The 27,522-nt window shown below is 46.9% G+C and overlaps 1 protein-coding gene across 3 annotated transcripts in view; it reads left to right on the top strand.

Annotated features, from left to right (window-relative positions):
• Positions 1-1,534: 1,534 nt before the first annotated feature.
• LOC121271129 (carcinoembryonic antigen-related cell adhesion molecule 3-like) overlaps positions 1,535-27,522 on the top strand; it is a 38,155-nt gene continuing 12,167 nt past the window's right edge. The window contains exons 1-7 of one of the 3 annotated variants that reach the window (XM_041176892.1): positions 1,535-1,620; positions 4,445-4,762; positions 6,705-7,022; positions 8,993-9,310; positions 11,256-11,573; positions 13,509-13,826; positions 15,797-16,114. In XM_041176892.1, the coding sequence (XP_041032826.1) occupies positions 1,569-1,620; positions 4,445-4,762; positions 6,705-7,022; positions 8,993-9,310; positions 11,256-11,573; positions 13,509-13,826; positions 15,797-16,114 (1,960 nt within the window). In that variant the 5' untranslated portion in view covers positions 1,535-1,568. The remainder of the gene's footprint in view (positions 1,621-4,444; positions 4,763-6,704; positions 7,023-8,992; positions 9,311-11,255; positions 11,574-13,508; positions 13,827-15,796; positions 16,115-27,522) is intronic. The other 2 variants (XM_041176893.1, XM_041176894.1) reach the window with 2 other exon arrangements.

Raw genomic sequence — 27,522 nt, forward strand, 5'->3', positions numbered from 1 at the left:
AACAGCTGCCAAATAATCCTGATTGTGCGAAGAATTACACTGAAATGCAATTTAACATTATCTGTTAGGCTTGCAGTGTGGCTCACTTGTGCGTGCTAAAGCTCACATATATTCACACACAGGTTCCTGTCCTTTGAAACCAAAATGAATATTTCCACATATTGCACCTTTTATCAACTAAACATAAGTTTATGGAACAGTCGTTCCCTGCTTCATCACCCAGGGCAACATCTAGACTAATCAGAGTCGACCTGCTTGGCTTGACTTTGAACAAAGCTGAGCAGTTCCATGCTGCATTCTCCATGGCAACGCCTCCACCAATCAGAGACCTATTGCCAACCATTCATCACTCTCTTCTCATGCAGTCTAAGTTGTGTTTCCCCCATTCCAATTCTTACGAGCTATCCTGATGAGTGCAGGAGGCAACGCTTTGATAGCATGTCAATTTTTCAGCGATACTCAAGTTCGATACTGCCGAACGATTATTTGGAAACAATGCATGTTGTAATGCAATGGGCACAAACGTCTGACAAGAAGAGTGACTGAAGTGAATTTGGTTTTTCAGAGAGCGAGTGCAAGGACAAGTATGCTGTCTGTAATAAGGCATCTATAGACAACTATTGTATAAAATGTAGGTCGAAGTACAGGTTTAACGCAGAAACAAGGAGTGAATAATCTGAGGGCCTTCCCTTGTTCAATCCTTTCCCATCCCCCAAACTTCCTGCACCTGAACATTGGATTCCGGATGTGTCTCGTCATGGGTGATCTGCTGCCCAAATGTTTGCTGGTGAAATTTTAGGACAAAATCTTCTATTGTAGTTCCCTGATACCCTCTGATTCAGATTTTGCCAAACTGCCACGAATTCATTATTCTCCTAATCTGTGGTCGATTTTAATTGTCTCCCGAAGGATGTTGGTATGATATCTCGGGGGGAAGAAAACAGCAACGCCAAAAACACAGCGTCTGAACATGAATATATGTCTCTTTGTTTATCTTCAAAATCGTGCCCCCGTGTGGAGACTTGGAAAGACTGCAGGCCGAATAACAGCGGCGCGGTGAACACTCCTTCCACGGACAGAGGGAGTGGGAAATGCACCCACAACGTTCCGACTCAGCAGCGGGAGTGCTGCCAATTAAGTCACAAAACATAATGAATAAATGACACCATCCACCTTCCTCCTCCCCCGGCCCCCTCCACTTTAGAAGGAGGCCAATCGGCCGGAACCTTTGAATGGACTATCAAGTTAGTTTAAAATTATCGGCCGGGGAATACTCATTTCCAGTTGAAACTCACCTTTCAGACAATACATTCCTGGAGAAGAAAAGGAACAATGTTTTAATTGCTCAACGAACAATAAACCGACTTCGCTGCATATTTTCAATAATTTCTAATGTATATGCAGCTGCTTTTCTGTGCAGCGAGGTTTCTGGTCGAGTTAAAAACAATCGGTCCAATCAGCTTTGCCGCTTTAGCCAATGATTGAACTGATCTGCTCTGCATACCCGGAAGTGCGGGTCAGTCACCGAGTTGTACAGAGAGTGTGGCAGTGGGCGAGGTTTTCTCGAGATGATCAGACCGCTGTTGACTGCGGTAGCTCTTTGCTTATTAATGGATGAAGGTGAGGATCAATTTCTCGTATGAATTCTTTTAAAGATAGAGAAGGAAGAAAAAAGAGCTTGTCAGAGAATCAGGTTAAAATATAACAGGCATTATCAGTTTAGAAAAGCACATGCCGTGTGGAGTTTGGCTGCTTCGTTTCACTGATGTGATCACCTTTCCTCAGCTGATCCCCAGGGTTTAAGTACCTTGAAAGAAAACAGTCAGATAAATGTGACAGTCGGAGGCAAATCATCTCCACCCCGCGCGCCCCCCCCCCCCCCACCCCCGCACCCCTGTGGAGCCGTCAGCTGAGGCGGGGAATAGGAACTGAGTATTCAGGGAGAAAGGTATCGGTCAGTCTGTCGACGGAATAGAGAGGGGAGATAAACATTGGACTTGATCACCTCGTGACTAAAACCTCGGTCAAACGGAAAGGCTTTTAGTAGCTTGTTGAACAGGGAGAGGTCGAGAAGTAGAAATGTTCAGGCTCGGATTTCTTGAATTTCGGACTGAGGCAGGTGAACAGCATGTCCGCCCATGAAAGAGTGATTAATGTTCGGGGTAATTCATGACCAGAATTGGAGGATCACAGTGATTTCAGGGGGCAGAAGGGGCTCACGGAGATTAAGAGGTGACTCGGGCTTAGTGCCATTTAACCTTTTCAAATTTGGGACATTACTGGAGCGGTAGACGATCAGCGGTCACACTAAACTGGGTTGGCGCAGCAGCATGCAACGTGCCAGTTCTTGATCTGGGAGAAATATCTCGTGTCTCCGGCTCCAAAAAACAAACCAAGGAGACGGAACGGTAAAGGGCCAGACAAGCACTTCCTCTTTTCCAGAATCTTTTCTTCAGATTCAGGGCCGCGGGGTTTCAGAGCCTCTGGAGACAGGCAACGAGCGCTAGGCGGTGTATATCCATGGCGGGATGTCAGTCCATTATAGGTCACACTCAGGAGCAATTTAACGTGGCCTGCACACGTCTGTGAACGGAGGGTGTGAAGGGAAACAGGAGCATGCGGAACGTGCAAACTCCGCACCGACAGACACCCGAGGTGAGGATCGAACCCGGGTCCACGAAAAGCCGAAATAGCAGCTCGGCCAGACAAGCAATATTCTAAATGGGACAACGGTATGTAACAGCTCCAATTCCACAAGTTGCAGTCAGGTGAACAAAGCTCAAGCCCATCAGCATTGCCGTTTCGGTAAATGATTGAGTTGATCTATTCTGTACACGAGGAAGAGCGGATCAGTCGCCGAGTGTATCAGGCGCGGCTCCCTCAGGATGGGGAGACTGACAATTACTGCGGTAACTGCTTATTGATATCTGTGGGTGAGGATCACTTTCTCATATCGGTTCTTCTAATGACTGGAGAAACAGGACAGCAAGAGATTGTCAGAGAAAATAAGGGGATGGTGTTAGAAAAGTCGATGTTGTGTCGAGTTTCTGGTTCCTTCGTCCTTAATGCTGATTTTCTTTCTTTAGCTGAGCCCCAGAGTTTTGGCCGCCCTAGGGATGAGGATTGTTCATGAATCGTTTGCTATACGCGCACTCAGGGTGGCTGGAGGTCGACACTGAACATCACACTGACATTTGCCCTCGGGTGACCAGACCCCGGTTTCGCTGGGGTGCTCCCCGTTGTTTTGTGTGAAATGTCCTGGCATCCCGAACATTTCCAAACAAATGGCTCAAATGTCACAATTTTCTGCTTTCCTGCTGTTGAAGGACACCAGGAGAATGGACACAGCACGGGCTTCCTATTATGGGTTGGATCAGTGCTCACGGTCTCGGTGTTGATTTATTCATACACCATCAAGGGTGGAGAATTTCAAGAATCTGGGGCTCTTTGAAGTTGAAGTGCCCAGAAACCTTAATACGTCCAGTGGCCTATGTTGGAGCAGTGCCTGTGGCATTTTCAAAATGCTGGTTCAGAGGTGATATGACGGAGTGTGGGGTGGCCCCGGACCCGGAATACAACCTTGCTATGCTTGTGACAATAGTGAATTCCTGTGTGTTCGCTGGAGCAGGGGGAGGGGCAGGGATGCGCAGCTCAGACGTTATATGCTCGGTCTCTATGTCCTTGCCGCAGCGCGGGTAACATTTAGCACTTCCTGTTTCGGGGTAGCGCTCCCCAGCACAACCCTGGTGCACGGCTGCCGCGCGAAGGAAGTGTTGGAAAAGTTATTTTGCAAATTCCCCTTTTGACGTTGCAGTAGCTGCCGGCCCATAAACGCGCTGGAGTGAAAGGCAGGGGGCGGGGCATCAGGGCCGCCTGGTGACTGACGACATAGGGGCGGCCCTCTGTGCCATCCTATCAACCCCCTAAATGCGATCGGCGGGCTGCTGCCGGCTTGCCGCAGTCTATTAGTCCACCAGTCCCGCCCTGTGTTTATGTGGTGATGGATGAAACCGTTCAAGATGCTGCTGGCCATACTTTACACACATGGGTTTCCAGATAAAACCATCTCACTGCAGACCACAATCCTTCCATGAGCACTTTAGAAAATATGCCAAGGGCAATGGGATCGCGGGTGTCAGCAGTTGCCGTTTCGGTAAATGTTTGACTGGATCAGCTGCGTGCACCAGGAAGAGCGGAGAGGTTGCCGAGTGTAACAGGGCCTGGTGCGGTTCCCTCAGGATGGGGAAACTGACACTTATCGCGGTAACTGTTTGCTTATTGATATCTGTGGGTGAGGATCACTTTCTCATATCGGTTCTTCTAGTGACTGGAGAAACAGGACAGCAAGAGATTGTCAGAGAAGGTCAGGAGATGGTGTTAGAAAAGTCGATGTTGTGTCGAGTTTCTGGTTCCTTCCTCCTTAATGCTGCTTTTCTTTCTTTAGCTGAGCCTCAGGGTTTCACTATCCTGACAGAAAACAGTCGGATTAATGTGGCCGAAGGAGGAAACGCATTATTTTCAGTGAAGCCGTCAGGCGCGGTGAGGTCTGGAAACTGGGATTTCAAGGGGGAAACTCTCGGTCGGTGGATCAGGACAACTGTTGATTTCAATAATGAATACAGAACATGGGCTGAGATCTTCCTCCCAAACGGATCACTCCTGCTGAAGTCAGTGACAGTTTCGGACAGTGGAGATTACACTATTAGCATGACTCCAGTAAATGGCAGTGAAGCAACAGCAACCATCGCTCTGCACGTCCTTGGTAAGTGGCCCGTCTTGTCTCACGGCGCGTGCGCGAAGACGCCACAAAGCGTGATGACGTCATTAGCAGCAACATGCGCATGCTCTGCCTGCCCGGGATTCGATTTGCAAGACATCCTGTTTTTTGGGGAATAGAAAGGTGACAAACTCTTCTGAAATTAAATAAGGGAGACTTCCACCATGGGATGAGGGGTGGGCGAGTTTTGCTGGTCGCCACAGGAGTGGGAGTTGCGGCGGGGGTGGGGGGAGAGATGGCTGTGCAGGTGATGATATCTACCTCTGGTGGTATGGGCGCAGAAAAAAGAAAGGGGGTTTGAGTGGGATAGAAGAATAAACTTCCATGGTCAGTGTCTCACAGGCTGTTCCAGAAATTAGGGTCGAAAGGAAGCACATGACGAACAGTTAAAATAAGGGACAGTTAAACTATGAGACAAAGCTACAGAAAATCCTGGAAGAATTCACCAACCAGAGCTTTGAAGAATAGTCATGGGGACTCGAAACGTTAACTCTGTATTTCTTTCCACAGACGCTGTTAGAACTGCTGATCATTTCCAGCATTTTCTGTTTTTCTTTCAGGTTTCCAGCGCCCGCAGTAATTTGGTTTTAAGATTTTGGTCGCCCTGGGGATGAGGATTGTTCATGACTTGTTTGTTGTGCGCGCACGCCGGGTGGCTGGGGGTCGAGATTGAACATCACACTGACCATTGCCCTCGGGTGACCAGACCCTGGTTTCGCTGGGCTGCTCCCCTTTGTTTTGTGTGAAATGTTCCGGTATGCCGAACATTTCCAAACAAATGGTTCAACTGTCACAATTTTCTGCTCTCCTGCTTTTGAGGAACACCTGGAGAATGGACACAGCACGGGCTTCCTATTAAGGGGTGGATCAGTGCTCATGGTCTCGGTGTTGATTTATTCATACACCATTAAGGGTGGAGAATCTCAAGAATCTTTGGCTTTGTTGAAGTTGAAGTGCCCAGAAACCTTAATACGTCCAGTGGCCCATGTTGGAGCAGTGCCTGTGGAATTGTCACAATGCTGGTTCAGAGGTGATATGACGGAGTGTGGGGTGGCCCCGGACCCGGAATATAACCTTGCTATGCTTGTGACAATAGTGACTTCCTGTGTGTTCACTGATGGCGGGGGAGGGGCAGGGACTGCGCAGCTCAGACCTTAAATCCTCGGTCTTTACGGCCTTGCCGCAGCGTGGGTAACATTTAGAACTTCCTGTTTCGGGGTAGTGTTCGCCAGCACAACTCTGGTGCACGGCGGTCGCACGAAGGAAGTGTTGGAAAAGTTATTTTGCAAATTCCCCATTTGACGTTGCAGTAGCTGCCGGCCCATAAACGCGCTGGAGTGAGAGGCAGGGGGCGGGGCATGGGGCAGCCTGGCCACTGACGACATAGGGGCGGATCTCTGTGCCATTCTTTCAACCCCCGAAATGCGAACGGCAGGCTGCTGCCGGCTTGCCGCAGACTTTTACTCCACCAGTCCCGCCCAGTGTTTATGTGCTGATGGATGAAACCGTTCAAGATGCTGCTGGCCATACTTTACACACATGGGTTTCCAGATAAAACCCTCTCACTGCAGACCACAATCCTTTAGAAAATTTGCCAAGGGCAGTGGGATCGCCCATATCAGCAGTTGCCGTTTCGATAAATGATTGAGTGGATCTGCTGTGTACGCCAGGAAGAGCGGATAAGTTGCCGAGTGTAACAGCGCCTGGTGCGGTTCCCTCAGGATGGGGAGACTGACACTTATCGCGGTCGCTGTTTGCTTATTGATATCTGTGGGTGAGGATCACTTTCTCACATCAGTTCTTCTAATGACTGGAGAAACAGGACAGCAAGAGATTGTCAGCGAAAGTCAGGGGATGGTGTTAGAAAAGTCGACGTTGGTTCGAGTTTCTGGTTGCTTCGTCCTTAATGCTGATTTTCCTCCTTTAGCTGAGCCCCAGGGTTTCACTATCCTGACAGAAAACAGTCGGATTAATGTGGCCGAAGGAGGAAACGCATTATTTTCAGTGAAGCCGTCAGGCGCGGTGAGGTCTGGAAACTGGGATTTCAAGGGGGAAACTCTCGTTCGGTGGATCAGGACAACTGTTGATTTCAATAATGAATACAGAACATGGGCTGAGATCTTCCTCCCAAACGGATCACTCCTGCTGAAGTCAGTGACAGTTTCGGACAGTGGAGATTACACTATTAGCATGACTCCAGTAAATGGCAGTGAAGCAACAGCAACCATCGCTCTGCACGTCCTTGGTAGGTGGCCGGTCTTGTCTCACAGCGCGTGCGCGAAGACGCCACAAAGCGTGATGACGTCATTAGCAGCAACATGCGCATGCTCTGCCTGCCCGGGATTCGATTTGCAAGACATCCTGTTTTTTGGGAATAGAAAGGTGACAAAGTCTTCTGAAATTAAATAAGGGAGACTTCCACAATGTGATGAGGGGTGGGAGAGTTTTGCTGGTCGCCACAGGAGTGGGAGTTGCGCGGGGTGGGGGGGTGGGGGGAGAGATGGCTGTGCAGGGGATGATATCTACCTCTGGTGGTATGGGCACAGAAAAAAGAAAATGGGTTTGGGTGGGATAGAAGAATAAAATTCCATGGTCAGTGTCTCACAGGCGGTTCTAGAAATCAGGGTCGAAAGGAAGCACAGGACGAACAGTTAAAATAAGGGACAGTTAAACTAAGAGCCAAAGAAACAGATAATCCTGGAAGAATTCAGCAGGTCTTCCACCAACCAGAGCTTTGAAGAAGAGTCATAGGGACTCGAAACGTTAACTCTGTATTTCTCTCCACAGATGCTGTTAGAACTGCTGAACATTTCCAGCATTTTCTGTTTTTCTTTCAGGTTTCCAGCGCCCGCAGTAATTTGGTTTTAAGCTTTTGCCGCCCTAGGGATGAGGATTGTTCATGAATCGTTTGCTATGCGCGCACTCAGGGTGGCTGGAGGTCGAGACTGAACATCACACTGACATTTGCCCTCGGGTGACCAGACCCCGGTTTCGCTGGGGTGCTCCCCGTTGTTTTGTGTGAAATGTCCTGGCATCCCGAACATTTCCAAACAAATGGCTCAAATGTCACAATTTTCTGCTTTCCTGCTGTTGAAGGACACCTGGAGAATGGACACAGCACGGGCTTCCTATTATGGGTTGGATCAGTGCTCACGGTCTCGGTGTTGATTTATTCATACACCATCAAGGGTGGAGAATTTCAAGAATCTGGGGCTCTTTGAAGTTGAAGTGCCCAGAAACCTTAATACGTCCAGTGGCCTATGTTGGAGCAGTGCCTGTGGCATTTTCAAAATGCTGGTTCAGAGGTGATATGACGGAGTGTGGGGTGGCCCCGGACCCGGAATATAACCTTGCTATGCTTGTGACAATAGTGAATTCCTGTGTGTTCGCTGGAGCAGGGGGAGGGGCAGGGAGTGCGCAGCTCAGACGTTATATGCTCGGTCTCTATGTCCTTGCCGCAGCGCGGGTAACATTTAGCACTTCCTGTTTCGGGGTAGCGCTCCCCAGCACAACCCTGGTGCACGGCTGCCGCGCGAAGGAAGTGTTGGAAAAGTTATTTTGCAAATTCCCCTTTTGACGTTGCAGTAGCTGCCGGCCCATAAACGCGCTGGAGTGAAAGGCAGGGGGCGGGGCATCAGGGCCGCCTGGTGACTGACGACATAGGGGCGGCCCTCTATGCCATCCTATCAACCCCCTAAATGCGATCGGCGGGCTGCTGCCGGCTTGCCGCAGTCTATTAGTCCACCAGTCCCGCCCTGTGTTTATGTGGTGATGGATGAAACCGTTCAAGATGCTGCTGGCCATACTTTACACACATGGGTTTCCAGATAAAACCGTCTCACTGCAGACCACAATCCTTCCATGAGCACTTTAGAAAATATGCCAAGGGCAATGGGATCGCGGGTGTCAGCAGTTGCCGTTTCGGTAAATGTTTGACTGGATCAGCTGCGTGCACCAGGAAGAGCGGAGAGGTTGCCGAGTGTAACAGGGCCTGGTGCGGTTCCCTCAGGATGGGGAAACTGACACTTATCGCGGTAACTGTATGCTTATTGATATCTGTGGGTGAGGATCACTTTCTCATATCGGTTCTTCTAGTGACTGGAGAAACAGGACAGCAAGAGATTGTCAGAGAAGGTCAGGAGATGGTGTTAGAAAAGTCGATGTTGTGTCGAGTTTCTGGTTCCTTCGTCCTTAATGCTGCTTTTCTTTCTTTAGCTGAGCCTCAGGGTTTCACTATCCTGACAGAAAACAGTCGGATTAATGTGGCCGAAGGAGGAAACGCATTATTTTCAGTGAAGCCGTCAGGCGCGGTGAGGTCTGGAAACTGGGATTTCAAGGGGGAAACTCTCGTTCGGTGGATCAGGACAACTGTTGATTTCAATAATGAATACAGAACATGGGCTGAGATCTTCCTCCCAAACGGATCACTCCTGCTGAAGTCAGTGACAGTTTCGGACAGTGGAGATTACACTATTAGCATGACTCCAGTAAATGGCAGTGAAGCAACAGCAACCATCGCTCTGCACGTCCTTGGTAAGTGGCCCGTCTTGTCTCACAGCGCGTGCGCGAAGACGCCACAAAGCGTGATGACGTCAATAGCAGCAACATGCGCATGCTCTGCCTGCCCGGGATTCGATTTGCAAGACATCCTGTTTTTTGGGGAATAGAAAGGTGACAAACTCTTCTGAAATTAAATAAGGGAGACTTCCACCATGGGATGAGGGGTGGGCGAGTTTTGCTTGTCGCCACAGGAGTGGGAGTTGCGGCGGGGGTGGGGGGAGAGATGGCTGTGCAGGTGATGATATCTACCTCTGGTGTTATGGGCACAGAAAAAAGAAAGGGGGTTTGAGTGGGATAGAAGAATAAACTTCCATGGTCAGTGTCTCACAGGCGGTTCCAGAAATTAGGGTCGAAAGGAAGCACATGACGAACAGTTAAAATAAGGGACAGTTAAACTATGAGACAAAGCTACAGAAAATCCTGGAAGAATTCACCAACCAGAGCTTTGAAGAATAGTCATAGGGACTCGAAACGTTAACTCTGTATTTCTTTCCACAGACGCTGTTAGAACTGCTGATCATTTCCAGCATTTTCTGTTTTTCTTTCAGGTTTCCAGCGCCCGCAGTAATTTGGTTTTAAGATTTTGGTCGCCCTGGGGATGAGGATTGTTCATGACTTGTTTGTTGTGCGCGCACGCCGGGTGGCTGGGGGTCGAGATTGAACATCACACTGACCTTTGCCCTCGGGTGACCAGACTCTGGTTTCGCTGGGCTGCTCCCCGTTGTTTTGTGTGAAATGTTCCGGTATGCCGAACATTTCCAAACAAATGGTTCAACTGTCACAATTTTCTGCTCTCCTGCTTTTGAGGAACACCTGGAGAATGGACACAGCACGGGCTTCCTATTAAGGGGTGGATCAGTGCTCATGGTCTCGGTGTTGATTTATTCATACACCATTAAGGGTGGAGAATCTCAAGAATCTTTGGCTTTGTTGAAGTTGAAGTGCCCAGAAACCTTAATACGTCCAGTGGCCCATGTTGGAGCAGTGCCTGTGGAATTGTCAAAATGCTGGTTCAGAGGTGATATGACGGAGTGTGGGGTGGCCCCGGACCCGGAATATAACCTTGCTATGCTTGTGACAATAGTGTGTTCGCTGGAGCAGGGGGAGGGGCAGGGAGTGCGCAGCTCAGACGTTATATGCTCGGTCTCTATGTCCTTGCCGCAGCGCGGGTAACATTTAGCACTTCCTGTTTCGGGGTAGCGCTCCCCAGCACAACCCTGGTGCACGGCTGCCGCGCGAAGGAAGTGTTGGAAAAGTTATTTTGCAAATTCCCCTTTTGACGTTGCAGTAGCTGCCGGCCCATAAACGCGCTGGAGTGAAAGGCAGGGGGCGGGGCATCAGGGCCGCCTGGTGACTGACGACATAGGGGCGGCCCTCTATGCCATCCTATCAACCCCCTAAATGCGATCGGCGGGCTGCTGCCGGCTTGCCGCAGTCTATTAGTCCACCAGTCCCGCCCTGTGTTTATGTGGTGATGGATGAAACCGTTCAAGATGCTGCTGGCCATACTTTACACACATGGGTTTCCAGATAAAACCGTCTCACTGCAGACCACAATCCTTCCATGAGCACTTTAGAAAATATGCCAAGGGCAATGGGATCGCGGGTGTCAGCAGTTGCCGTTTCGGTAAATGTTTGACTGGATCAGCTGCGTGCACCAGGAAGAGCGGAGAGGTTGCCGAGTGTAACAGGGCCTGGTGCGGTTCCCTCAGGATGGGGAAACTGACACTTATCGCGGTAACTGTATGCTTATTGATATCTGTGGGTGAGGATCACTTTCTCATATCGGTTCTTCTAGTGACTGGAGAAACAGGACAGCAAGAGATTGTCAGAGAAGGTCAGGAGATGGTGTTAGAAAAGTCGATGTTGTGTCGAGTTTCTGGTTCCTTCGTCCTTAATGCTGCTTTTCTTTCTTTAGCTGAGCCTCAGGGTTTCACTATCCTGACAGAAAACAGTCGGATTAATGTGGCCGAAGGAGGAAACGCATTATTTTCAGTGAAGCCGTCAGGCGCGGTGAGGTCTGGAAACTGGGATTTCAAGGGGGAAACTCTCGTTCGGTGGATCAGGACAACTGTTGATTTCAATAATGAATACAGAACATGGGCTGAGATCTTCCTCCCAAACGGATCACTCCTGCTGAAGTCAGTGACAGTTTCGGACAGTGGAGATTACACTATTAGCATGACTCCAGTAAATGGCAGTGAAGCAACAGCAACCATCGCTCTGCACGTCCTTGGTAAGTGGCCCGTCTTGTCTCACAGCGCGTGCGCGAAGACGCCACAAAGCGTGATGACGTCAATAGCAGCAACATGCGCATGCTCTGCCTGCCCGGGATTCGATTTGCAAGACATCCTGTTTTTTGGGGAATAGAAAGGTGACAAACTCTTCTGAAATTAAATAAGGGAGACTTCCACCATGGGATGAGGGGTGGGCGAGTTTTGCTTGTCGCCACAGGAGTGGGAGTTGCGGCGGGGGTGGGGGGAGAGATGGCTGTGCAGGTGATGATATCTACCTCTGGTGGTATGGGCACAGAAAAAAGAAAGGGGGTTTGAGTGGGATAGAAGAATAAACTTCCATGGTCAGTGTCTCACAGGCGGTTCCAGAAATTAGGGTCGAAAGGAAGCACATGACGAACAGTTAAAATAAGGGACAGTTAAACTATGAGACAAAGCTACAGAAAATCCTGGAAGAATTCACCAACCAGAGCTTTGAAGAATAGTCATAGGGACTCGAAACGTTAACTCTGTATTTCTTTCCACAGACGCTGTTAGAACTGCTGATCATTTCCAGCATTTTCTGTTTTTCTTTCAGGTTTCCAGCGCCCGCAGTAATTTGGTTTTAAGATTTTGGTCGCCCTGGGGATGAGGATTGTTCATGACTTGTTTGTTGTGCGCGCACGCCGGGTGGCTGGGGGTCGAGATTGAACATCACACTGACCATTGCCCTCGGGTGACCAGACCCTGGTTTCGCTGGGCTGCTCCCCTTTGTTTTGTGTGAAATGTTCCGGTATGCCGAACATTTCCAAACAAATGGTTCAACTGTCACAATTTTCTGCTCTCCTGCTTTTGAGGAACACCTGGAGAATGGACACAGCACGGGCTTCCTATTAAGGGGTGGATCAGTGCTCATGGTCTCGGTGTTGATTTATTCATACACCATTAAGGGTGGAGAATCTCAAGAATCTTTGGCTTTGTTGAAGTTGAAGTGCCCAGAAACCTTAATACGTCCAGTGGCCCATGTTGGAGCAGTGCCTGTGGAATTGTCACAATGCTGGTTCAGAGGTGATATGACGGAGTGTGGGGTGGCCCCGGACCCGGAATATAACCTTGCTATGCTTGTGACAATAGTGACTTCCTGTGTGCTCACTGATGGCGGGGTAGGGGCAGGGACTGCGCAGCTCAGACCTTAAATCCTCGGTCTTTACGGCCTTGCCGCAGCGTGGGTAACATTTAGAACTTCCTGTTTCGGGGTAGTGTTCGCCAGCACAACCCTGGTGCACGGCGGTCGCACGAAGGAAGTGTTGGAAAAGTTATTTTGCAAATTCCCCATTTGACGTTGCAGTAGCTGCCGGCCCATAAACGCGCTGGAGTGAGAGGCAGGGGGCGGGGCAGCCTGGCCACTGACGACATAGGGGCGGACCTCTGTGCCATTCTTTCAAACCCCGAAATGCGAACGGCAGGCTGCTACCGGCTTGCCGCAGACTTTTACTCCACCAGTCCCGCCCAGTGTTTATGTGCTGATGGATGAAACCGTTCAAGATGCTGCTGGCCATACTTTACACACATGGGTTTCCAGATAAAACCCTCTCACTGCAGACCACAATCCTTTAGAAAATTTGCCAAGGGCAATGGGATCGCCCATATCAGCAGTTGCCGTTTCGATAAAAGATTGAGTGGATCTGCTGTGTACGCCAGGAAGAGCGGATAAGTTGCCGAGTGTAACAGGGCCTGGTGCGGTTCCCTCAGGATGGGGAGACTGACACTTATCGCGGTCGCTGTTTGCTTATTGATATCTGTGGGTGTGGATCACTTTCTCACATCAGTTCTTCTAATGACTGGAGAAACAGGACAGCAAGAGATTGTCAGCGAAAGTCAGGGGATGGTGTTAGAAAAGTCGACGTTGGGTCGAGTTTCTGGTTGCTTCGTCCTTAATGCTGATTTTCTTCCTTTAGCTGAGCCCCAGGGTTTCACTATCCTGACAGAAAACAGTCGGATTAATGTGGCCGAAGGAGGAAACGCATTATTTTCAGTGAAGCCGTCAGGCGCGGTGAGGTCTGGAAACTGGGATTTCAAGGGGGAAACTCTCGGTCGGTGGATCAGGACAACTGTTGATTTCAGTACTGAGTACAGAACACGGGCTGGGATCTTCCTCCCAAACGGATCACTCCTGCTGAAGTCATTAACAGTTTCGGACAGTGGAGATTACACTATTAGCATGACTCCAGTAAATGGCAGTGAATCGACAGCAACCATCACTCTGCATGTCCTTGGTAAGTGGCCGGTCTTGTCTCACAGCGCGCGCGCGATGACGCCACAAATCGTGATGACGTCAATAGCAGCAACATGCGCATGCTCTGCCTGCCCTGGATTCGATTTGCAAGACATCCTGTTTTTTTGGGAATAGAAAGGTGACAAACTCTTCTGAAATTAAATAAGGGAGACTTCCACCATGGGATGAGGGGTGGGCGAGTTTTGCTGGTCGCCACAGGAGTGTGAGCTGCGCCGGTTGTGGGGGGAGAGATGGCTGTGCAGGTGATGATACCTAACTCTGGTGGTATGGTCACCGAAAAAACAAAGGGGGTGGGCTGGGATACAAGATTTAACTTGCACGGTCAGTGTCTCACAGGCTGTTCCAGAAATTAAGGTCGAAAGGAGGTACAGGACGAACAGTTAAAATAAGGGGCAGTTAAACCAAGAGCCACAGAAGCAGAAAATGCTGGAAGAATTCAGCAGGTCTTCCACCAACCCGAGCTTTGAAGAATAGTCTTAGGAGCTCGAAACGTTAACTCTGTATTTCTCTTCACAGATGCTGTTAGAACTGCTGAACGTTTCCAGCATTTTCTGTTTTTATTTCATGTTTCCAGCGCCCGCAGTAATTTCGTTTTAAGCTTTTGGTCGCCCTGGGAATGAGGATTGTTCATGAATCGTTTGCTGTGCGCTCTCTCAGGGTGGCTGGGGGTCGAGACTGAACATCAGACTGACCTGTGCCCTCGGGTGACCAGACCCCGGTTTCGCTGGGATGCTCCCCTTTGTTTTGTGTGAAATGTCCCGGTATCCCGAACATTTCCAAACAAATGGTTCAAATGTCACAATTTTCTGCTCTCCTGCTTTTGAGGAACACCTGGAGAATGGACACTGCACGGGCTTCCTATTATCGGGTGGATCAGTACTCACGGTCTCCGTGTTGATTTATTCATACACCATCATGGGTGGAGAATTTCAAGTTTCTGTGGCTTTGTTGAAGTTGAAGTGGCCAGAAATCCTAATACGTCCAGTGGCCCATGTTGGAGCAGTGCCTGTGGCATTTTGAAAATGCTGGATCAGAGGTGATATGACTAATGTGGGGTGGCTCCGGACCCGGAATATCACCTTGCTATGCTTGTGACAATAGTGACTTTCTGTGTGTTCACTGGTGGCGGGGGAGGGGGAGTGTGTGCGCAGCTCGGACTTTAAATTCTAGGTCTCTATGGCCTTGCCGCAGTGCGGGTAACATTTAGCACTTCCTGTTTCGAGGTAGCGCTCCCCAGCACAGCCCTGGTGCACGGCGGTCGCACCGAAGAATTGTTGGAAAAGTTATTTTGCTAATTCCCCAGTTGGCGTTGCAGTAGCTGCCGGCCCATAAACGCGCTGGAGTGAGAGGCAGGGGTCGGGGCATCGGGGCAGCCTGGCCACTGACGACATAGGGGTGGACATCTGTGCCATCCTATCAACACCCTACATGCGAACGGCGGGCTGCTGCCGGCTTGCTGCAGGCTTTTACTACTCCAGTCCCGCCCTGTGTTTATGTGCTGATGGATGAAACCGTTCAAGATGCTGCTGGCCATACTTTACACACATGGGTTTCCAGATAATTCCGCCTCATTGCAGACCACAATCCTTCCATGAGCACTTTAGACAATTTGCCAGGGTCAATGGGATCGCCCTTGTCAGCAGTTGCCGTTTCAGTAAATGATTGAGTGGATCTGTACACCAGGAAGAGCGGAGAAGTTGCCGAGGGTAACAGGGACGAACGCGGTTCCCTCAGGATGTAGAGACTGACACTTAAAGCGGTCGCTGTTTGCTTATTGATATCTGTGGGTGAGGATCACTTTCTCATATCAGTTCTTTTACGGACTGGAGAAACAGGACAGGAAGAGATTGTCAGAGAAAATCAGGGGATGGTGTTATGATATCTTAGAAAATTCGATGTTGTGTCGAGTTTCTGGTTGCTTCGTCCTTAATTCTGATTTTCTTTCTTTAGCTGAGTCCCAGGGTTTCACTATCCTGACAGAAAACAGTCGGATTAATGTGGCCGAAGGAGGAAACGCATTATTTTCAGTGAAGCCGTCAGGCGCGGTGAGGGCTGGAAACTGGGATTTCAGAGGGATAAATGTCGGTCGGTGGATCAGGACAACTGTTGATTTTGTTAAAGAGTACACAGCACGGGCTGAGATCTTACTCTCTAACGGATCACTCCTGCTGAAGTCAGTGACACTTTCGGACAGTGGAGATTACACTATTAGCATGACTCCAGTAAATGGCAGTGAAGCAACAGCAACCATTGCTCTGCACGTCATTGGTAAGTGGCCCGTCTTGTCTCACAGCGCGCGCGCGATGATGCCACAAAGCGTGATGACGTCAATAGGAGCAAAATGCGTATGCACTGCCTGCCCTGGACTCGATTTGCAAGACATCCCGTTTTTTTTGGGAATGGAAAGGTGACAAACTCTTCTGAAATTAAATACGAATGATTTCCAGCATGGGATGCGGTGGGGATGAGGGATGAGGGTGAGGGGTGGGGAGGGTCGGTGGGCGAGCGTTTCTGGTCGCGACAGGAGTGGGAGTTGCGGCGGGTTGGGGGGAGAGATGGCTGTGCAGGTGATGATACCTAACTCTGGTGGTATGGGCACAGAAAAAACAAAGGGGGTGGGCTGGGATACAAGATTAAACTCTCACGGTAAGTGTCTCACAGAGTGTTCTAGAAATTAGGGTCGAAAGGCATCCCTAAGGAGGCACAAGGCGAACAGTTAAATAAGGGAGAGTTCAACTAAGAACTACAGTAACAGAAAATCCTGGAACAATTCATCAGGTCTTCCACCAACGAGAGCTTTGAAGAAGAGTCACAGGGATTCGAAATGTTAATTGGAGTTTTTTTCGCCGATGCTGTTAGAACTGCTGATCTTTTCCAGCATTTTCTATTTTTGTTTTAGGTTTTCTAGCGCTCTCAGTATTTTGCTTTTAAACTTTTGGCCGCCCTGGGGATGAGGATTGTTCATGAATCGTTTGCTCTGCGCGCACTCATGGTTGCTGGGGGTCGAGACTGAACATCACACTGATCTTTGCCCTCGGGTGACCAAAACCCGGTTTAGCTGGGGTGCTCCCGGCTGTTTTGTGTGAAATGTCCCAGTATCTCGAACATTTCCAAACAAATGGTTCAAATGTCGCAATATTCTGCTTTCCTGCTTTTGAGGAACACCTGGAGAATGGATACTGCACGGGCTTCCTATTATCGGGTGGATCAGTACTCACGGTCTCGGTGTTGATTTATTCATACCCCATCAAGGGTGGAGAATTTCAAGAATCTGTGGCTTTGTTGAAGTTGAAGTGCCCAGAAACCTTAATACGTCCAATGGCCCATGTTCTCGGGGGAAATCAGGGATGGGAAATAAATGCTAGTCTTGCCAGAGATGCCCAACCACCGTGAATGAATTTAAAAATAAAACATTGTTCTGTACTATTTATGAACGAGTTCAAAGCTAAATAATTAAACATTGCCTAGTATGAGCATGGCCTACAATTGCTGAAAGTAGTTGCGGATGACACATAACTTGGAATTGTTGTGAACTGTGAGGAGGACAGTGTAGAACCTCAAAGGAACATGGACAAGTTGGTGGAATGGGCAGACAGGTGGAAGATGAAGTTCAGTGCAGAGAATGGGGAAATATTTCATTTTGGTTGTTTAGCTTGTTTTTACTCAGTGCCTTTTTTTTGGAATCACAAGCACCAATTCATAATGAAAGCCTTTTTGAATTCAGCTGCGTTGATTGTGAACAGACAGATGGCAACGGGGCCCATAGGTCAACATTCTTTCGGCCGTCTTTGCAGCCACAGAATGACTATCAGCCTAAGCTGGGATTCCATATATTTGAGACCAAGACAGTGCAGAATCTTGAGTAATTACACTGGATTGTGCGTATGATTATCTTTAATCGTTATTTGTTTTTGATGCAAAAAACTGCTGACTATGGTGGGTTAAAATTTATTTCCCTTAAATATTATTGGCATGATATCATTAGATTTAGTTATCATCTATATGTCTCATGTAATAACTGTAAGATATAATTGGCTTTGATTTAAAAAATGTATTATGTAAGTGTCCAAGAGTTGTAGTCTCCAATACATATTCTCTCGTGAGCCCACAAACATGATGAAAATATTCTAGGAGTCGAAGTTAGAATCCGAAGAGCTGATCATGGGAAACTCCACAATAGTTCAGTCTACTATAATATACCTCTAGGCATGTTCTATCCTAAGATAAATTCATTAGGTTGGAGGCTCTTAGGGGAGAGGACATTTAATTTAAGGACCGAGTCTGTAATTGGTTTAGGAGGCTATATTCCTTTCATGATTGGAAATTTCTTTCAGTTGATATTCTAAGTGAGCAGTAAATTCAAGGGGACAGGTTTACCTCATTGGGGGCGGAGGGTGTGAGGGTGCGGGGCAGGTGTGGTGAGGGGGAGGTGGGGGTTGCGTGGGGTAGTGGGGTGGGGGTAAAAATGGTAGAAGTTTTAACACTAGCATGACAGGAATTATTACCTAAAGGAAACAACAGATGAAAATTCAAAAAGAAATGCTGCCTTTAGAACTTGGAGCTAAATCCACCATCCTCCAAACTTACTTTTCAGGTGTGATACCTACCTTCCTGTGTTTTGACAGAACCTTTTTACAAGCCTAATATTATCACCAATGTCACCAACCCAGTCGAATACAATGACACCATGACTCTGACATGCATCGTATCAGGCACTGCAGTTTCATATCACTGGCTTGAGGATAATCGTGATATTATTACGGATAGCAGCTTTGATTTAAGTGGTGGTAATAGAACTCTCACTATATCTGCAGTATTTAGGTCTGATGGACGATTCAAGTGCTATGCATTCAACTCCTTTAGCAGAGTAACAAGTGACCTATACAATCTAATTGGTAGCTGCAGGTGCTCCAACGGATCATTATTTTTGTAACTTATCACCATACCTGCTACATTTCAGATTGGAAAAGGGAAATAAATGATTGTTTGCATATAAGGATTATTTATTGAAACATGTAAACAAATAACTCATCACTTTTACATTGCCAAGGAAAATTGCCTCAGAGATTATTTATTTAAATAAGTATGCTCGAAATACTTAGATGTTTTTGAGACAGCACTCGTAATAAAATATATGTTCATTGATAATTGATAGTATTGAACAGTTTGTGTTGGCTATACACTTCTTTGTTTACAGACTAATCTTAAACGAATTAACTTTTGGGGGTGAGGAACCTATTGTGGTTTGATCCCAGAAGCCATTAGACATAACGGCTCAATCTTAATTCTACGAGTGGGAATACCAGATGATGTAACGCATACGAGTTTAATGTACGTAGTATTGAACAGTTGTGTGTTGCTTCAGTGAAAATTCGGGTTTCATTACGAATATTTTCAATGAAGTTAATTAGTTTATTTTTAAATCCGATAAAAGATTAAATTCAGACTGGTTTGAGGGAAAGAATCATAATTGTCCAACTCAAAATTTAATAGTTTTTTTCTCAGAACAATACATTTTCATGCAACCATACTGCTGTATGTGCCCAGCAGGTTTGTACAGATCTCACATTTTAAAATTGCAGCTCACAGCAGGAATCATATCCTCTCCATCCCTGAACTCCAAATGTACATATATATTCAACAAAAGTGATTAGAAATCATCAGAAGCAGGAGACATTGGCATTTATTTTTTAAAAAAATCATGGAACGTGGGTGTCACTGGCTAGGCCAGCATTTGCCGCCCATCCCTAATTGCCCTAGAACTGAATGGCTTGCTAGGCCACTTCAGAAGGCAGTTGAGAGTCAACCACATTTCCGTTGGTTTGGAACCTAGAAGTGTTAAGGACCGCAGATTTCCTACCCCAAAGAACATTAGTGAACCAGATTGATTATCAGTCTATGAATGATAATTGCCCTGGTTAGTCACCATTACTGAGACTAGCATTATATTCCAGATTTATTAATTTAATTTAAAATCCATTAGATATTGTGGTAATATTTGAACCTATGTCCCCAGGGCCTTATGCTGGGCCTTTGAATTACGAATACAGAGTTAATGGTACTGCACTACAATCTCCCCAGGTTCAATTCTGGTGCCACCATTGCTAACCTGGTAGAGCTAAAGAATTCCATAACCAACGGATCAGATCTAAGCTCTGCAGTCCTGCCACATCCAATTGTGAATGGTAGTGGACAACTAAACCACTCATTGGAGGAGGAGGCTCCACAAAAATCCACATCTGCAATGATGGGGAAGACCAAAACGAGAATACAAAAGATAAGGCTGAGGCTTTTGGAACAATCTCCAGCCATAAGTGCCAAGATGATCCATCTCGGCCTCGCCGGAGTTCCCCAGCATTACAGGTGCCAGTTTTCAGCCAATTCAGTTCACTACATGAGATATCAACAAACAGTTCAAGGCACTGGATACTGCAAAGGCTTTGGGCCCTGACAATATTCTGGCAACAGAACTGAAGACTTATGTTTCTCAAATTGCTGCGACCCTAGCCATGCTGTTCCAGTACAGCTGCAGCATTGGCATCTACAGCACTGGCGTTACCCGCCATTGTGAAAAATTGCCAAGGTATGTTCGCTGCACAAAATGCAGGAGAAATCCAACCCAGCCAATTACTGCGCCAACAGTTTTCTCCCTACAATCAGAAAAGTGATGTAGGGGATCACCAGCAGTGCTATCAAGCAACACTTGCTTCGAAATAACCAACTCAATAATGCCAAGTTTGGGTTCCACAAAAATCGTTCATCTCCTGTAATGGTTTGAACCATTGCAGCCTTGGTTCAAACATCAGCAGAAGATCTGAACTCCAGAGGTGAGGTGTGAGTGACTGCCCTTGACATCAAGGCTGCATTCGACCGAATGTGGCTTCAAGCAGCCTTTGCAAAAGTAAAATCAATGGGTAAGAGGAGGATAGCACTCCGCTGGTGGGGGTCATACCTAGCACAAAGGAAGTTGGCTCTAGTTGTTGGAGGTCAATCATATCAGCTCTAGGACATCGCTGCATGGTTTAATCGGGATAATCCCCTCTCCCAATCCATCGTCAATTTCTTCATTAATGATCTTCCTCCCATTATAAGGTCAGAAGGAGGGATGTTCGCTGATGATTGTCAAAATTCAGCACCATTCGTGACCCCTCAGATGCTGAAGCAGTCCATGTCCAAATGCAGCAAGACCATGACAATATCCAGGTTTGGGCTGGCAAGTAGCAAGTAACATCTGTGCCACACAATTGTTAGGAACCTCTCCAAAAAGGGAAAATCTATTCACTGCCTCATGACATTGAAAGGCATTACCATCGCTGAATCCCACACTGCCAATAACCTCGGGATTAGCATTGACCATAACCTGAACTGATTAGCCATATAAATACTATGGTGAGAAGAGCAGGTAAGAGGCTGGGAATTCTGTGACGAGTAACTCAGCTGCTGACTCCCCAAAGGCTGTACACCATCTACAAGGCACAAGTCAGGAGTGTGATGGAATACTCCGCACTTGCCTGGATGAATGCAGCTCCCACAACACTCATGAAACTCAACACCATCCAGGACGAAGCAACTTACTTGATTGGCACCTCATCCACAAACATTTACTTCTTCCACCACCAATGCACAGTAGCAGCAGTGTGTACCCATCTACAAGATGCGCTGCAGGAGCTGACCAAGGCTTCTTAGAAAGCAGATCCCAAACACAGGACCCCTACTATCTCGGAGGAGAAGGGCAGCAGACGAGTGGGAAGACAACCACCAGGACGTCCTCCATCACCACCACCCCTCCAACCCCCAACCTAAAGCCATACACCACCGTAACTTGGAAATTCAACTGTTGCTGGGACAAAATCTTGGAAACACCAGCCCACCACCACACCCAACCCTCTCAAACACACTGTGGGTACTCCTGCTCTACGTGGATTGCAGTGTCTCAGGAAGGCAGCTCACCAACACCTTATCAAGGGCAACTAGGGATGGGCAATAAATGCTGGCCTAGCAGTGATGGAAACCTCCCATGAACGAATTAATAAAAAACTGACATTGGATCCCACCATTGAGCACTGGGGAAAATGGCACAACTTATTAACTTAAGTTTGCATGATGGAGTGCATAAAACACAAGAGTGCGTAGTTTCTCTGATGTTGGTGATTGCTATAAATGTATAGTCCACTGCTGCTTATCAGTTTAACATATATTTATTATAATATATTTGTGCACTTACTTTAGATAGACCTGATCTCCTTAACATATCCATAGACACCGATTTGCCCGCTTACTTTGTTGGAAAAAGCATTACTTTCTCATGTTCTATGGACTCAAACCCACCTGCAGAATTGGAATAGTTTATCAACAATGCCTCTCTGCAGCAAAAAGGGCAACAACTTATCATTTCTAGCATTACTTTGAATGGCGCTGGAACATATACCTGTCAGCCCTTTAACAGTTTAACAAAAAGGTACAGCGCCTCAAATAAACAAAAAGTTGTAATAGGTAAGTAACACATTTCTGAATCTTATTTTATTAACTTATATTCCACCCATGCAAAGGTCAAGTTATTTAGTAGTTAATTGTATGAATAGAATGAACTTTAATAGATCATTCAGAAAGAACGTGCAGCTCTTTGGTCCTGTTAGTTTTGCTGATGGAATTGGGGGTAACATTGCACTTGTTGCGCTCACAAATAACCTTTACTTTGATACTATGAAGTATCGAACTATCAAATTGTTTTAACCCTTGAACTGCTTTCCATGGCCTTCTTCCATGTATATTTCCAAATGAAGACTTCCACTTTGATATCTTTGAATGGGAGACACATTGATGGTGAAATCTATTTGTCATTTTATTTCATGTTGCATTTTAAAGCATTTCATACTTGCAGAAAACTTTCATCCTAATTATATTCCTAAATCCCAAGCTTCACTTTAATAATCCATCTCCTCACCTGTCAGCAATCTGTAGGAACATTTCCCTCCCTTACACCCTGGTCCACTCTTCTAACATGCCCAACACCTCATCCCCTTACCATGACACCTTTGCATGGAATTAGAGAAGGCCTAACGCCTGCCCCTTTATCTCCCCCCTCTTTACCTTCCAAGGACCCAATTATGCCTTCCAGGGGAGACAGCGATTCACTTACACATCTTTAAATTTAGTCTACTGCATTTGCTGCTCACAATGTGGTCCCCTGTATATTGTGGAGGCACGTTTTTTATTTGAATGGATGACTAATACTATAATTGCAGTAAAAGTGGAGTGACAGACCTCAAATTTGTTGTGGGTCTGTATTTGGAAAGTACTGTGTAAATCAGGAGAGTAGTGTCAGACCGCAGTAGGGTGGTAGTTTCACATAGGCTGGGTTCAATGCTACAAACAACATTACCCAAATATATAGACAGCATCAACCAATTCTGGTGTTACATAGTGTACCAGGCCCCATGATTACTTACCAAACCTTTTATACAGGTTATTGCATATATCTTGTAACTTCAGGCTTCCCTGAACAACATTTCACAACGCGGATTATTTTGTCCAGTAGGCTCATTGCAAGATTTTAAATGCAGATTCATACACATGGGGCTGGATTTTTGTGCCGTGGTACCGAGTCAGAAGGTCTATAAAATTGGCGGGCGGGGCCCGATTCTCAGATACCCATCCTGAACGTTTTGACACATATGTTCAATGGTGTTCAGATGGTGTAAGATAATATGTGCTTTTAAAGACCGTGTACCCGTGTAACTGTGTGTTCATGGCTTTTGTATCACTTTAATTATTACATTAATACAATGATTGATCAGAAATATCTGCCCTTAAAAGATAAGTTGACAATTACATTGACCAGAACTGGTTACGTATTGAGATGCATTAGTGTATATTTTCATTGCGGAACTTGCACTTATGCATTCAAAAACATGTAAGAATGTGAGAAGGGGAGCCTGTTTTAGTGATATGAAGATTGAAAAAAATCTGGCCATCTGTTCCTGGTTTAAACTGAAATTTTGAGAAAAAAACCTCTCCATCCATTCCTTTTACTTCAAAAGTGATAATTGTTTTCAGCTGTAATAGTCTGTTTTTGCAGCTGAGCCCATTATGAATACTTGGCTGAGTTTCAGAAACCACTGAGCTCATCAGGGGATCTGTTGACACAGCTGTGAAGCGAACTGACTGTTTTATGCTCATGCCATTGGTTTCAGTTTCTTTAATGCATTTTTTTTCAATGGGTGGTTGTTTAATTTCACAACTTAATGACCACTTAAGAGATTTCTTTATGCCATTAGGACTGAAGTTTTATCTCTGGATTATGAATGGATGCACGTTTGGTTGACATTTTCTGTGCTTGTAAGAGATGCAATTTTTTTGTAGTGCATTTGAAAGTCTTTTCGTTTGGCATCACTTGTCTCATGTGCTCTGCACAATGTGGATACTGGATGAATGGTTATGCACAGTGCATGTGAAGCCTGGTAGATATGAGGGGTCATAGCGTTATGAATGGACAATGGAGGTGTCATGGGCGTCATGAGAGTGCACAGGAGCTCACCTATTCTCTGTCCTGGCTGCAGCCCACGCATGCCTAATGACTTATCACATGCAGATTCTGATTCTGAAACTAGCCTCTAAGTTATGCAAGTGTGCAAATATCCGGGCTGGTGGCTGCGATCGTCAGGTTCAGTGACTGTGTTTCCTCTTCAAAGCTTATTCTCTGTGGAGGGGCTGAGCAGCTGAGAGTTTTTGGATTATGAAAACTATTGGGGGCGGTTAGTAAGGATAAGAGAAAGGAATCTGTGTTGTCCATTGTAACTAAATTTGCAAGTTTTGATTTCATGTCATCTTTCAGGGTGGGAGTAGGAAGTTAGTGGGCAAAGTGCACAAGGCAACAACTTACCATCATCTAGGATGGCATACACTGCGCCAAATGCCACTGGTTCAGTTGCAATTCTGCCCACATTCCGAACGTAAATCCCCCCTTAGCACTGAGGGACTGCATTTGGACTGGTCTTCTGGTCCACTGGCTTTCCCAATTGTTGTGGTTGTATTCTCCTGCAGGAGAGAGGCCAGGTCAGCATTAGATGTGTGTGTGATGTGTGCAGTAGCTGAATCAATGGAAGTATATGGTGGCCGTGTCTACCATGTGGGTAGCTGGTATGGCTTTGAGGTGTGTTTGGTTGAGATGTCGATGTAAGGATGTTAGAAATGAGCCCTGAATGTCAGGACATGGTGCCTGAAGCGATGAGTGGTGTCAATTGTTGTGGTTACCAGACCTGTGTGCTAATCCATTTCCCAACTTGCCCAAAGTAAGGTCATTAAATCTTTATTGGCACTGCTGCCAGGTCAGTGGTGAGATGCTTTGGGCATTCACGATCCTTGCCACATGCTCCCACTCCCTCCTCAGGGTCACTTTTTGGAGACTTCTTACACATTGTCCAAACATGGCCTTCTGGCCAGCTTCAACCTCTCGGCATTGTGAGTGCAGGGCAACATCACTAGATCCTGGGCAACATCACTAGATCCTGGGCAACATCACTAGATTCTGGAGCCATCTCCTTGCCTTACTGATCCCATAGCTTCTCAGTCACAGGCCAAGAACAGTTTCCCGACAGCAGGCAAAAAATTTGGGATTTTCTTCTCCCAACATTGCAGGCAGGTTAAAGGCAGGTCAGGTTTCCGGATTAGCAACGTGGGGGATCCCCATCTGCATTAATTAGAATGTTATGAATGCTTATTAAAAGGCATGCTGAAATCATGTTCCCCATCCAAACTTAGTTCCCTAAAAGCGGATAATTGGTTGTTCTGTTTTACGATGGAAATGTCTAGCGTGGAACTGGCGTTCTCTCACTGCGTTCACAATTGAAAGGGTAGTAGATGATGCTTTTGTCTACCTTTTACTCTGTTATTGATATATTTCAGGTGCCTATCGCATAAACTGCGCCAAGGCTGGGTATAGGGGGCCCGACAAAGGGTGAAGTGTGTGATGGTGGCAGGGCTTGGGGAAGAGGGATTGCAGGTGGATGAGAGGGGAAGGGTGAATGATTGTCCATGGAGGCAAGTTTAAGAGATTGCCTGGGGAAGGGTGAAACATTGTTCAGGGGACAAGTTTAAGAGACTGTCCAGGGAATGATAAAAACAAAAAAACTGCGGATGCTGGAAATCCAAAACAAAAACAGAATTACCTGGAAAAACTCAGCAGGTCTGGCAGCATTGGCGGAGAAGAAAAGAGTTGATGTTTCGAGTCCTCATGACCCTTCGACAGATCTTGAGTTCGAGTCCAAGAAAGAGTTGAAATATAAGCTGGTTTAAGGTGTGTGTGTGTGGGGCGGAGAGATAGAGAGAGAGAGGGGAAGGGGGGCGGGGTTGTGGCTGTATGGACAAACAAGCAGTGATAGAAGCAGATCATCAAAAGATGTCAACGACAATAGTACAATAGAACACATAGGTGTTAAAGTTAAAGTTGGTGATATTATCTAAACGAATGTGCTCATTAAGAATGGATGGTAGGGCACTCAAGGTATAGCTTTAGTGGGGGTGTTTTTTTTTATATAATGGAAATAGGTGGGAAAAGGAAAATCTTTATAATTTAATGGAAAAAAAGGAAGGGGGAAACAGAAAGGGGTTGGGGATGGGGGAGAGAGCTCACAATCTAAAGTTGTTGAATTCAATATTCAGTCCGGAAGGCTGTAAAGTGCCTAGTCGGAAGATGAGGTGTTGTTCCTCCAGTTTGCGTTGGGCTTCACTGGAACAATGCAGCAAGCCAAGGACAGACATGTGGGCAAGAGAGCAGGGTGGAGTGTTAAAATGGCAAGCGACAGGGAGGTTTGGGTCATTCTTGCGGACAGACCGCAGGTGTTCTGCAAAGCGGTCACCCAGTTTACGTTTGGTCTCTCCAATGTAGAGGAGACCACATTGGGAGCAACGAATACAGTAGACTAAGTTGGGGGAAATGCAAGTGAAATGCTGCTTCACTTGAAATGAGTGTTTGGGTCCTTGGACGGTGAGGAGAGAGGAAGTGAAGGGGCAGGTGTTGCATCTTTTGCGTGGGCATGGGGTGGTGCCATAGGAGGGGGTTGAGGAGTAGGGGGTGATGGAGGAGTGGACCAGGGTGTCCAGGGAATGAGGCCACTGTGCCCAGGCCATGCTAAAGGGCCGTCCGTGTGACATATGTATTGGTCCCGGTCTTGCATCAGGGTAGGTTTCGATGGGCAATGGCTGTCATTCTGGGAAAAGTGTGCAGGATGTGGCTGTTCATCTCAGGTATTTGGTCCTGGGCTTTCAGGGCATTCTACTGGGATACAGAGGGCTCAGCCATGTTCAAGGAAGGCATTTCCAGCTGGTAATTGGATGGTCTCATGGTGGAGGGTGGGCATCTCGGAAACTAACTTTTTCTGTTGCCTCGAGAAGGGAAGGGGTCACACTAACAACGAACGTCGGGATATGAATATTGAAGGAAACTGTGGGGTGAAGGAGAATAGGGATATCCATATGAACTATAATGGGGTGAAGGGTAATAATGGAAGATACACTGGTCACACGACGGTGTGGAATTAGGAGGCAGTGGCTATGCAGGAGGACAGAGGGACCTGGTGGTTGGCAGTGGAGGTTGGAAGATGTTCATATTCACAAGCGTTAGAATAACCATCTTTATCTTTACTCAGTAAGGATTCAGTTGAAAAACAAACGTGAAA

This window comes from Carcharodon carcharias, chromosome 29, assembly GCF_017639515.1.
Source record: "Carcharodon carcharias isolate sCarCar2 chromosome 29, sCarCar2.pri, whole genome shotgun sequence".
NCBI lineage: Eukaryota > Metazoa > Chordata > Chondrichthyes > Lamniformes > Lamnidae > Carcharodon > Carcharodon carcharias.